At 45.2% G+C, this 13,653-nt stretch overlaps 1 protein-coding gene across 1 annotated transcript; it reads right to left on the bottom strand.

The window, feature by feature from the left end:
- Positions 1-6,058: 6,058 nt before the first annotated feature.
- LOC111890084 (uncharacterized) lies at positions 6,059-7,038 on the bottom strand. The gene is made up of 2 exons (XM_023886240.2): positions 6,799-7,038; positions 6,059-6,748 (listed from the first exon to the last, which is right to left on the bottom strand). Exons 1-2 carry the CDS (start codon positions 7,036-7,038, stop codon positions 6,059-6,061), a joined length of 930 nt encoding a protein of 309 aa, XP_023742008.2.
- Positions 7,039-13,653: the final 6,615 nt, after the last annotated feature.

Here is a 13,653-nt window from a genome sequence, read left to right as displayed (position 1 = left end):
ACGAATCATTGGAACCTGTGGAATAAACAGCCTTCGTGAATGAATAGAAGACCACGAAAAACCGAACCTGGTATAGCATATGGTCCGGTCGATCTTTGTGAAAGTTGTTTCCCTTCATGGCTGTGTTGGTAATACTCGAGAAGTGTCTTGAGCCAAGTAGCTTGAACAAAGGAGATTCCAAAGAGGATTGGCTCATCTTGACGACTCAATGCATCTGCGACTTGGTTCTCTTTGTCGGGTTTTTAATACACCTCGAAATCATAGCCCAAAATTTTAGTCGCCCACTAGTATTGATGATGTTGGTCTTTATAGGGGCAATAAAGACCTTTTTACCAAAAACAAGTCACAAGGAAACAAGACTGCACGGGGGACAAAAACAGTCAAATGACAGGATGGGTAAAATGGGGATATGCATCTTTACAATTCTGCACTGTGAAAAAGGAAACCACAGAAAACAGGTAAATACTCAAAGGATAATTTGAGGCAAAGTACTTTTCTTATTCACTGAATAAAAGAAACAAAAACAAGGATACATACTCCAACGTACACTTGCCTTCTAATTTGAACTAAGACTTAACAGAAAAATAGGAACAACCTAGCTACATGCTAAAGACCAGGAATTAACTTCACGCGTGGTCTTTGATTTATTCAATGAAGAAAAACTGAAAAATACTAATTAAAACTTGTGCAGGAAACACCCCTCAACTCTGAATTATTTCAACTTTTTCCCTCCTAATTCAGATCTCTCAACCTTCTTCATACCATTCAGCTTACACATTTCCTCATGTTTCACTCTAGCTAAAGCTTTTGTGAGTAAATCTGCCTTCTGCTCCTTTCCGTCTACATTTGCAACTCTGATTTCACCATTCTCCACACACTCCCTGATAAAATGAAATCTTATATCTATATGCTTGCTTCTTCCGTGAAAGACAGGGTTCTTCATGAGCTCCAAAGCTGACTTGTTATCAACATACATTGCCACTGGTGGGATGTTTTAACCAGTTATTGAAGACAAGAGCCTTCGCAACCAAATGCCTTGACATGCAGTCATAGTGGCTGCCATAAATTCAGCCTCACGTGAAGATAGTGCTACACATCTTTGTTTTTGTGATGACCAAGAAACCAGGTTCCCATTCACACAAAACATCATCCCTACTGCACTTCTTCTATCATCCAAATCTTTTGCATGGTCACTATCCGAATACCCTTCAATATGAATTTTCTTTTCTCCTCTTGTATAGACTAAACCATGGTCTAAAGTGCCCTTTATGTACCTGAGAATCCCTTTCATGGCCTGAAGATGAACCATGGTGGGTCTCTCCATAAAGCGGCTCACTACTCCTACAGCAAATGCTAAGTCTGGACGGGTATGAGTCAAGTACCTAAGTTCACCCACTATACTCCTGTACTCAGTGGGGTTGACCTGCTCTCCACCTCCTTCTTTAGTCAACTGAGTCTTGTGTTCCATGGGACTTTTGGTGGGATTACACACCAGCATACGGGTCTTTGCTAGAAGGTTTCTAACATATGCTTCTTGCTTCAATGAAATAGAGTTCTTGTGTTGATTTACCTCAATTCCCAGGTAGTAAGTAAGGAGACCAACATCACTCATCTCAAATTTTGCATTCATCTCCGTCTTGAATTCTTTCACATCAGCAATAGAGCTTCCAGTCACCAACAGGTCATCAACAAAGACTCCAATAATTAAAGTGTTTCCATTCTTCAACCTGGTATATATAGAGTACTCCTGGGGGCACCTTTTGAATCCAATACCTTTCAAGTAAGCATCCAAACACGAGTTCCATGCCCTGGGCGCTTGTTTTAGCCCGGAAAGTGCTTTTGACGGTTTAAGGACCTTGCTTGCTTCACCTTTCTTCTCAAAGCCTTCTGGTTGTGTGACATACACCTCCTCTTCTAACTTCTCGTTCAAGAAGGCCGATTTCACGTCAAGGTGATGAACACCCCAACCATTCGAACCAGCAAGGGCAAGAATAACACGTATAGTCTTAATTCTGGCAACAGGCACAAATACCTCGTCATAGTCGATTCCATACTTCTACACATAGCCTTTTGCCACGATCCTAGCTTTGTGCTTCACTATCCTTCCAGTCGGGTCTCGTTTTACTTTGAAGACCCACTTCAATCCAATTGGCTTCCGATTCTTTGGTAATTCGACTAGGCTCCAGGTATTATTTTTCAATCAAGGCTATTTCAGCCTCCATCGCTTGTATCCACTCCTTCTTGCGACTTGCCACAGTGTAGGTTGAGGGTTCATCATCGCTACTCACCAACATTAATTCTTCCTGTGGTAATTCGATCTCTTCAGTGTTTTCATACAGATCGGTGAGCAAACAGTAGTGTTTTGGCACTCCACCACCTGTGGAGCTCGAAGCACTGCTTGGTGTCGATACAGGGGTTTGGCGACTTGGAGCAATTGACGAACTGGTGAACTCGTTGGTGTATTAGCGGATGTAGCATGTGGACTTGAATGGACTGGTAAATTAATGGGCTGAGGAGTCTCGGCCCAAGCAACATTACTATGTGATGGCCCAATTTCTTGTTCAGGTATATTTGACCCACTTCCAAGATCAGGGGTATCAGGCACCCACTCAACATCATCACTATTGACCACATCACTGAAGTCAAAGCCTTCAACAGTGAATGACATCCCTGGTGTCAGTTTGATCTTTGACGTACTCTCCCATACCCATCTCCGATTTTCTTCAAAGATGTAGCACCTGGTTCCTGGTACGTAAATCTTATTTGAGTATTTTTCCATTGTTAGCCTTGGACTCGGCGAGTCATAGGTCCGACTCGCTGAGTAGAGAGGGGACCCGGGACACGTCTAAGTTGGCGACTCGGCGAGTCTGCGCTGTCTGATGAAACCCTAATTTCCAAGGGTTTGCACCCTATTTAAACGACCATTTGCGCCCCAACTCCGCCCCATTCACCCTCAGAAGCTCTCCATACACCCTAGTTTGTGTTCTTGTGAGTTTTAAGCGTATTAGTCTGTTTCCTTGAAGATTTTGTGAAGGAAGAGGAGTAGATCAAGAGGAAGGGAAGGAAGCCAAGCATCTTAGTGTCCTCCCAGTGATTTCTTTGAGGTATAACCCGTTTTCCCTCTGTTTTTATGCTTATTGCTCCATTAAGTCTTTCTTGAGCCCTTCCCCAAGCTTGTATGTGCAATATAAGTCGTAATAAGTTGATTGGCCTTTAGATCTAGGCAAGATTGAGCTCCAGGAGCTCAGATCCGCTACCTTTTTGGACCATTGTTGCTTGTTCACCCTAGATCTACCCTTTTGAGGCATTTTGAGCCCTACATCCATCATTGGTGAATATCTACACGTAAAGTTGGAAACTTTACGTGTGATTCATGCTCTAGGAACCCGGATCTGTGAATGGCATAGACTTGAATCGAGCAAAATCGCGTATGTAATGATTTCATGGCGACGACTCAAAAGTCGTTCATCTGACTCGGCGAGTCTGCTCGCGAGTCTCCGAGTTGTCCCCTTTTCGTTGTGTCGAGTTTGAGTAGTGAGTCACGGTGTGTGACTCGGTGAGTTGGAAGCCGAACTCACCCATGGAAGAACTCGGCGAGTCAATGCCCTGACTCGGCGAGTTCAAGGCAATCTTCTTAGATCAAGAACAGGCTCGACGAGTTGTTCATACAACTCCGCGAGTCTCAGCATGGTGTTCATCGGATGAAGATGAACTCGCTGAGTTGTTCATACAACTCGGCGAGTAGGATGAAGGACTTGAACAACCAGTTTGGAATAAGAACTCGTCGAGTCAACGCCTAACTCGACGAGTAGAAATGGGACCAGGTCAGTCAATTGGACAGGGACTTGGTGAGTTGGCAAGCCAACTCGGCGAGTCGGGTCAACTGAAAGTTGACTCTAACTTTGACTTAGGGCATAAGCAGGGGTAAAATGGTCATTTTACCCATAGGCCAGTTAGCAGTGTTTGATTGAGTATGTTGTGGGAATTGCAGCTGGAGGATTTCCGGAGCAGTAGCAGCAGCAGTAGACAGTCAGTTCCCGATCAGATCAGCAGCTACTTCGAGGTGAGTTACCTTCCAGTAGCGGTGGGTCTACGGCCACAATGCCAGCCCACCAGTAGGAGTTGTATGTAGATGATTGTCTCTGTGATATTCATCTAAGGGATTACTACTACCTGTGTTGCATTTATGTGCTAGTGACAGTAGGGGGAGATAGTCCCCAAGATATCCGGTCGGTAGGGCCGAAGGGGTAGTCATACCCAGCCATGTTAGATAGATTCTGATATTGTGATACATGTTATGTGGTAGTAGTACAGGGGAGAAATAGTTTCCTCGGTATCCGGTCGAGAGGACCGAAGGGGAGGCCAGCACCCAGATATGCTAGGCAGTATCCGGTCGAGCGGATCGAAGGGGAGGCCAGCACCCAGATATGTTAGGCAGTATCTAGTCGATAGGGCCGAAGGGGAGGCTAGCACCCAGATATGCTAGGCAGTATCCGGTCGAGAGGACCGAAGGGGTAGGTCGGGCACCCAGATATGCCTAACAATTTATGTATGTTATGTGATTATGTGGTATGTGGTACAGTGGGGGAACTCACTAAGCTTTGTGCTTACGTTTTACAGTTTTGGTTTCAGGTACCTCTTCATCAAAGGGGAAGGAGCTGGCGCGGTAGCGGCACATCATGCACACACTCTGGTTTCCGCATTTACTAGATTTTCTGGGATTTGTACTCTGATATTTCGATTGGTTGTATGATTTGGCTTTTAGACATGATTACGTTGTGATGTGTTTTGATCAAACAACGTTTTTAATTATTAATGTTTACTAAAGAAATGTTTTAAAAACGAAATTTTTGGACGTTAAAATTGGGTCGTTACAAAAGATCACATCCTTGGTTACATATATCACGCCTGAATTAGGGTCTAGAAGTCTGTGTGCCTTCGTACCTTTCTCAGTTCCAAGATACACCAATTTCTTGCTTCGATCTTCTAATTTCTTAAGGTGCCCCATCGCTACTTTCATATGTACAACACAGCCAAAAATTCTCAGGTGACCAACATGTGGCTTTCTTTGGGTCCACAGTTCATATGGAGTAGCCCCATCTAGAGCTTTTGTGCTTAATGGGTTTAGCACATAGACTACGTGATTCACTACCCCCACAGTACATTGGGTACCATCATCGACTTCAGACAACTCCGAGCCATCTCAAGCACCGTCCGGTTTCGCCTCTCTACCACCCCATTTTTCTGTGGGGAGTAGGGTGCAGTAAAGTGGCATTCCAATTCAGTTTCACTGCAATATTCGTCAAATTGTTTTGATAGAAACTCACCTCCACGATCTGGTCTTAATACCTTTAACTTTTCACTGGTTTCAATCTCCACCCTGCTTCTAAAATTCTTGAAGGTACGAGAGGCTTCATCTTTACTTTTCATCAGATATACCCACATGACCCTGTTGTAGTCATCAACTAACAGCATGAAATATTTGTTGCCTACAGGTGTTGGAGGTGAGACTGGTCCACACAGATCGCCATGGACCAGTGTTCTAAAAGACGCGCCATGGCGGGAGGCGCAGCGTCGCCGTTACGAAAAGCTTCATAACGTTGCTGTTAGGCGTGGTGCGTGGCAGGGCGTGATATGGCGTGCCATGGCGCGTTATGGCGTGTTATGGCGCGTGTTTTTTCGTTTGAGACACATTTTTTTGCTCTTTTTTATACCTTTTCTAATCGTACATACAAGTATTGTGTTTTTTATTAACTTTCTGTTATTAGTTGTTGATATAACACTTCTAAAAACTAGGTATATTTGATATAAATTTATATTTATGAGGTAATATAATTATAAATTAATACAAAATGGCCGCCTTACATCACGCCTTGAAATACGCCATGGCTCACCATAACTCGTTAAGCTTGAGGCTTGGCCTTGCCGCCACGCCACGCCTCACGCCTTTTAGAACCTTGCCATGGACTAGTTCCAATTTCTTTGTGGCCCTAAAATTTGCGCTTACTGGGAATGGATTTTGAGCTTGCTTCCCTCTCAAACACCCTTCACATGGTTCTTATGGTACTATCACCTTGGGGGTTCCTTCAATTAGGCCTTTATCAGCCATAGCCTTTAAAGAGGTGAAATTCACATGGCCTAGCCTCATGTGCCACGACCATTTTGGACCACTTAGATTTGCTATCATGCACCTTGGTGTAACTTCTTCTAGTTGGATTTTGTAGAGCCGGTTTGGAGACTTCTTCACTTTCATTAATAGTCTTCCGGTATCATCATGAACCCACAGGAAAGGTTCCTTGATTCTGATCTCATCATCTCCTTCTGAGAGTTGTCTAAGGCTGATTATGTTGCTACAAAGGTCAGGTATGTAGTATACATCTCTCAATTTTCTTTCTTCTCCATTCTTACAATGGAGTAGAATCAATCCTTTCCCTTCGATTCTTACTTTGGACTCATTCCCAAATTTCACAACCCCATGAACTTTCTTGTCTAGTGTTTGAAACTTTTCTTTGTCCCCAGTCATGTGGTTACTTGCCCCAGTGTCAAGATACCTTACCTTTGACTGATTCAAGGCTCCCCCATTTCGCTTTACTTCAGGCTTCACTCTTTCTTCATTTAAAAACACTTCCCCTATTTCTTCAAAGGCTGCCAACAGCAAGGCTAGTTCATTATCATCATGGACCAGGTTAGCCTCTTGATTTCTTTCCTTCTTTGGTTTCTTGCACTTTGTTGCATAGTGCCCAAATTCCTGAAAATTGTAGCACTGCACATCACTTTTGTCTTGTCTATTAGAAGTACCTTGGCCTCCCTGATTATGGTGACACCTCTGCCACGGCCACCACGACCTCTTCCTCTGTCACGTGAACTATTGAAACCACCCCGGTTTGCCTTTGCGTTTGAATCAGCCTCACTTTTCTTCTTGTTCTTCTCTGACCATTGTTGATAGGTCATGAGGAGTTTTCTATCTTCTGGTTCAACATGACATTTCATCCGTTCTTCATAGGCCTTGAGCCTTCCTATCACCTCTTCAACGGACATGGAGTTTATATCTCCAAATTGCTCAATTGTTGAAGCAATTTAGAGAAACTTGGGTGGTACTGCCCTCAATAGTTTTTTTACAATGTAGGACTCATTTATAGTGTCTCCAAGTGTGCGCATGGTGCTTACAATGTTGCATACTTTTGCAACAAAATCATCTATTACTTTTGTCTCCTTCATTGTCATTGCCTCAAATTCTGTCTTCAAAGTCTGTATCCTGGCTGTCTTCACTCTATCTGCTCCCATAAACATGGTTTTCAAGGCTTCCCATGCCTCTTTGGCTATCTTCTTCTCTGCTAAAGAGAGTAACAAATATTTAGGAATACCTTAATAGATGGCTGCCAAAGCCATCTAATCCTTCTTAACTTCCACAACTATGTTCTGAGTCCTGGGCTCCACTGCTTCCCAAACCCCTTGAGCTTACATGAAGACTCTCATTTTTATGGCCCATGCACCATAATTACTTCTGGAGAGCATTGGATAATGAAGAGTGATTTGGCCTTCCTTGTCACCATTTCCATTATTTCCAGTCATTTCTTCTTGGGACTGATACCTGGGCATACACCTGAGGGCTCTGATACCAGATGTTGGTATTTATAGGGGCAATAAAGACCTTTTTACCAAAAACAAGTCACAAGGAAACAAGACTGCACAGGGGACAAAAACAGTCAAATGACAGGAAGGGTAAAATGGGGATATGCAGCTTTACAATTCTGCACTGTGACCAAGGAAACCACAGAAAATAGGTAAATACTCAGAGGATAATTTGAGGCAAAGTACTTTTCTTATTCACTGAATAAAAGAAACAAAAACAGGGATACATACTCCAACGTGCACTTGCCTTCTAATTTAAACTAAGACTTAACAGAAAAATAGGAACAACCTAGCTACATACCAAAGACCAGGAATTAACTTCACACGTGGTCTTTGATTTATTCAATGAAGAAAAACTGACAAATACTAATTAAAACTTATGCAGGAAACACCCCTGAACAGCTCTGAATCATTTCAACAGATCAGGGGTTTGAATGACTTGAGTCATTAGTTGTTTGAGGCTCCTTTGATCTGTATAAATACGAAAAGGGCAGCCCAACAAGTATTGACACCACTTTTTTACCGCTTTTGTGATCGCATACAATTCACTGATATATTTTGAACTCCCCTGCATTTTAGGCGACATTTTTTTGCTAAAAAAAGCCATGGGTAGTTCATCTTGAGATAGTACCGCACCAATGCCCATTCCTGATGCATCCTTTATTTGTGATATCAAATGGTTGAGAAGTTTGGGAGTGTTAGTGATGGTAACTGAGCCATGGTTGTTTTGAGTAAGTCAAATGTAGAGGCGGCTTGCTGGTTCCACTCAAACTGTGGAAGTTTAAGGATGTCAGTGAGCGGTGTTGCAATCTTTGCATAATGATAAACAAATCAGCGATAGTAGTCATTCAAGCTAAGAAATCCACGTAAGGAGGTGAAAGAGTGGGGCATCGGCCAACGTTGCAATGACTCAATTTTTCTTAGGTCTACTTGAACTCCCTGTGCATAAGTAATGTGACCCACATAGTTCATTGTGGTAACACGAAAAACACATTTTGATAACTTTGCATGGTATTTGTTTTGTTGGAGTTCCTTGAACACGTATTGCAAGTGCTCATAGTAATGATCCAAAGAACGACTATATACATGTATGTTGTCAAAGAATATACAAGGACAAAACGACGTAGAGCATCACGAAATAAATCACTCATGGCTACTTGGAAGGTTGATGGTGCGTTTGACAAGCCGGACGCCATAGCTAAAAATTCATAATGGCCATTAGTGCTATGGAATGTCGTTTTGTGGATGTCGTTTGTTGCAACCCGGATTTGATGATATCCTGCATGGAGATTGATCTTGGAAAAAATGGTAGCTAGCTCCATGTAACTCGTCCAAAAGTTCATCGACTGTCAGAATCGGAAAGCGATCTTTGATGGTCATGGCTGTAACGACCGAAAAATACAACCAATTTTAAATTTTTCAAAAACATCTCGATTCCATAAAATCTTTACAAAAAGGTTTTCAATACAAAACATTTATCGTGTTCCCAGAATCATAACACCACGAAATCATGAGGAGCGGTACGATCACGCCTTCGCCTTGCCACGATCTCCTAAAGAACCTGAAAAACATGAAACCACAACTGTAAGCCCGAAAGTACCATACACGCATATCATGCCAAACATATTTATACACAGAACAGCCATGCTCTCCGGGTCCACTGTGTGACTGGTCCGCCGCACCGGCCAACAGTCCACCTAGTCCACCCTCTGAGTCTATCCGCATACATCGAGTCTGCAGTGTGATTGGTCTGCCCGTTCCCGGGCCTTCAATCCACCCGGTCCACTCTTTGAGTCTACAGTATGACTGGTCCGCCCGCACCGGGCCTTCAGTCTGTCTGGTCCACTCTCTGAGCCTTCGGCACGTCTGGTCCGCCCCTATCGGGACCTACAGCCTATCCGGACCGCTCGCTGGGCCTACGGGACAACCGGTCTGTCCTGGGTATCTTGGCCTACTACACACAGCAGGACCCGCCTCAACCCAACTCCAGTCCAAACAACCATGTGCACATACATACATACAATCATAAAGCAAATCACAGACCACAAGCAGATCTAACAGATCACATAACATATAATCATCCTAACCAGGATACTGACCTAACAGGTCACTAGCATAGCGCCTCCCAATCTCTCAGGATACCGATCTCAATCAGGCCTCTAACATATACCATCCTAACTCTCAGGATGCAAACATAACACAGCAACAACATAACAATAACATAGCAACAACTACCCGGATCTCAATCCGATAAGGGCCGGCCTTGGTGCCTTAGACCCCGTTGATATAGTGAGGGTAACTCACCTCGAAACTGCCGACTGAACAGATAACCCAAGCTGCTCCGATCACTGATACGATCTCCACCACTGGTCAACCACCAATGCACTGAACTCAAAACAATAATCAACAATTACTAAAATACCCCTGGAAACCACTGATCAACCCTTGGTCAAAGACAAGGTCAAAGTCAACCCCTAACTGACCCTACTCGCCGAGTCAACCCTATGACTCGCCGAGTTCCCATACTCAGAACTTTTCTCAATCTGCGACCTAACTCGCCGAGTCACCCCGATATTCACCGAGTCCAACAACTCAGAGTCCACTCGCACACAACTCACCGAGTCATCCCTTGACTCACCGATTCTCGACTCAACCAGAGAATATCGGGACTCTTCGACAAGACTCGCCGAGTCTATGGCTATCTTCAACCTACTCGCCGAGTTGTTCATACAACTCGCCGAGTTCCAGGCCATCTTCATCCGACTCGCCGAGTTGTTCTTCCAACTCGTCGAGTTCCAGCTCATCTTCAAGCAACTCATCGAGTTCACCCATGTGACTCGCCGAGTACCACCGGTCTGAATCCATACAGAAGCATTCCAGACCATGCAATTGATCCAAAACATAGATCTAGCCTCCTACAACTCATCCATCACGTAAAGTGGCAAACTTTACGTGAATCCAAAGAGATCTATGCATTATTCACTTAAGAGCTAGGGTTTGGGACATGATGGCTTCACTAAGCACTCAAACACAGGAACTTTCATGCTCTCTGATTCTTCTCCATTCCAGATCTGAGGTAGCAACCTCAGATCTAACCTCTAGACTTCCAATTACATCCAAAGGCAAGATCCCACAAACCCCAAAATGAAGAAACAACATACAATCAGTCCAAGAACGAGATATTACCTCCAATGGACGCTCCAACTGCAATGAAATTCAAATCCAAGCAAAGCCCCTTGCTCCAAGCCTTCAATCTCACAAGATTCCTTCAACAAACTTCTCCAATGCTCCAATCCACTCAACAATGGTGCTTCTCCGCGATTTAGGGTTTCTGGAACTCAAGGGGGAAATAAAGAGGCTGGGGAGGGAACATAATGTTCCTTATATAGGGCTCAACCCCGAGAATTAGGGTTTTCTCCACCCAGCGCCTACTCGTCGAGTCCATCTCATCGACTCGTCGAGTCAGCTACTTAACCACGCGACCAAGTCGCGACTCTACTCGCCGAGTCCAACCATGGACTCGCCGAGTCTCTCTTCCCAATTATCACTTTTAGCCCTTCAACTCTACTCTTGCTATTTCGGGTTGTTACAATTCTCCCCCACTTATATTAGGCTTCATACTCGAAGCCTACAGCAGCTCAACTCCAAAGATACTCCCGCAACGCGCCACCTGGCCTCAACCAGGTCAGGTCCCTCAAGGTATACCCAACTGAAACTCGAACACACTTTCCCTTCCTCACGGTGTCCTGACCACCGTCTCAAATCGGGCGCCGGATTCACCCTCTGATAACTTCACTTAACCACTGAGAATTACTCATAATGCAACACTGCTCCAAATCACAACCATCACTCGACTCATAAGGGCTAGAAAACCATGAACCATCGGATGCCCGATCCAAATCTCACTCTATCCATTTCGTGACGACGGAAAGACCCATTCTCTATCTCAGAGCAACTCCCACGAGTTCTCCTCTTACAATCACATACACATGCTGAACTAGCTCTAGCACCCTCAGGTTGGGAAAACCCGATACACTGATGACACCCTCAAACATCCCCCAGGATGAACCACTGATACATACCCAATACCCTGATCAGAATCACACTGAGAGTCCAGGACTCTCTCCCTGCATCCTTTCCAAGCCTCTTGGCTCTACACCTGCGGAATTCCTTCCGCAACCTCAGCAGACATCCCAAACTGGATGAGCTTCTACTCCACCGCCGCAAACACGATGCTCAAAAAGCATACTTGAAATACTCTAATCATAACTCTGCTCTGCAGCTTTCACTTCCGTGAACTTGCACTCCCTCTCGGAGTTACACACCTTTCTCTCTTCCTTTTCCAAGGAATCCTCTCGGAGTTGCACTCCAACAGGTGCCACGGTGCTCGCCCAACGCGACACCACCCTTTTTGCGTAACCGCTATCCACATACTCTGGCTCTCATCGCAGGGGCTCTCAAGCCCATGCACTCTCTCAACTCATCAAAATCACAACTCGGGGCCAGACCTTTTAATGCAAACACACTGCGACATACCCCAAACCATATCCTCAACAGATCCAACAATACCTACAGAGTGTTCAGCATGACTGGACCGCCTCACCAAGCCTTCAGCCCATCTGGACCACCCTCAGAACCTTCAGCCAATCTGGACCGCTCTCAGTGCCTCCAGTTTGGTTGGACCGTTCTCCGAGCCTTCGGCCTGACTGGTACGCCTACCGGCCTTCAGTCTATCCGGACCGCTCAACTAGCATTCGACATTCCGAGTTATCACCTCCGAAAATCCTCCCATGCATACCGTTCTAGCCCTCTAGGGGTTCCGAACTCTAACTCCATCAACATACTCGATCCCGGCCTGCTCCCAGGCCTCCACAATCAAATGCCCTAGGTCTGTATCCCGCCCCGCATGCCCGACACTCGCTCCTATCAGCCTATACTCTGGGCTGACGGAACACGGCTGAATCCCAACAGCTAAGCACCCTCAAATACTCATCGACCTCCCGGAGAATTCTCCAATTCTCCCCCACTTATAGCACTGATTAACAACCACCGGTCGCCATTAACGACCTTCCAGAACAACCCTGCACAAAGAGAACACTTACACACTGACTGCTTCCCACAAGCATAAACAACCCTCAGCAAAACACATCTCCTCACTAATCAATCCGCACAAAAAGAATCCGATCTCCAATTATCCATTCCACGAATGTAGATGCTACCCGACATTCAACCCAATGCCGCATCTCCACTAATAACCCTTACGAACGATAACCAACGATAGCACAAAACACCAAACTATAATCATACCAAACCCTCAGGGAACAACGGATACCAAGACGAAAACCCGAATCACAAATCCATAACCCAAACCTCAACCCGAAAAACGACAAATACCACATCTAAATCCACACAAAGATACCAGCACAAACCATACACCACAAAAATCGCAAGATAACAAGACATCAAGAAAGAAACATACCCGCAGCTGTCTCTGGCTCTGCCCTAACCTCCTCTGCAACAAGCTGAAAGGAACGACCCTGAGCCCTTGGGGGCTCCGCTCCACCCTAACCTCCACCTGTGATCCTCAAAGTGGCCGGTGTTGGAGCCTGCACCGATCCTGCAGCAAGCTGTGGACAGTTGACCCTCAAATGTCCAACCTGATGACAAAGATAGCAAATCCTCAGATCCCGAACTGGCGCTGACTGCCGACAATCCCTCGCATAATGCCCCTCCTTTCCGCACTTGCGGCATGCACCACCGGACCTACAAGCTCCGGTGTGACTCCTCCCACACTTTCCACAAGTGTGGCTGCTCAACTCCCCCACTCTAACATCAACGGTCTTGGACCGTTTTGGCGCCGGCTGCGACTGCATCGGAGCCTGCTTCAGCTCATGCAACTGCAACTCAACCTCTAACTCACGCCGCCTGGCGGCCTCCTGCAATTCCAACAAGGTCTCGCACCTCTGCGCAGACACGATCTGCCTGATGTCCCTCTTGAGCATGCTCAAATATCGAGACATC

This window comes from Lactuca sativa, chromosome 3 (assembly GCF_002870075.4).
Source record: "Lactuca sativa cultivar Salinas chromosome 3, Lsat_Salinas_v11, whole genome shotgun sequence".
Lineage (NCBI taxonomy): Eukaryota > Viridiplantae > Streptophyta > Magnoliopsida > Asterales > Asteraceae > Lactuca > Lactuca sativa.
The sequence above is the reverse complement of the archived record's forward strand: the minus strand, read 5'-3'. Positions and strand labels throughout refer to the sequence as shown.

Coding starts and splice junctions, on each gene's coding strand:
- LOC111890084 (XM_023886240.2), bottom strand. CDS start 7,038: ATGTCCGTTGAAGAGGTGATAGGAAGGCTCAAGGCCTATGAAGAACGG. Junction 6,749..6,798: donor CCATAATCAGGGAGGCCAAG/GTACTTCTAATA, acceptor TACAATTTTCAG/GAATTTGGGCACTATGCAAC.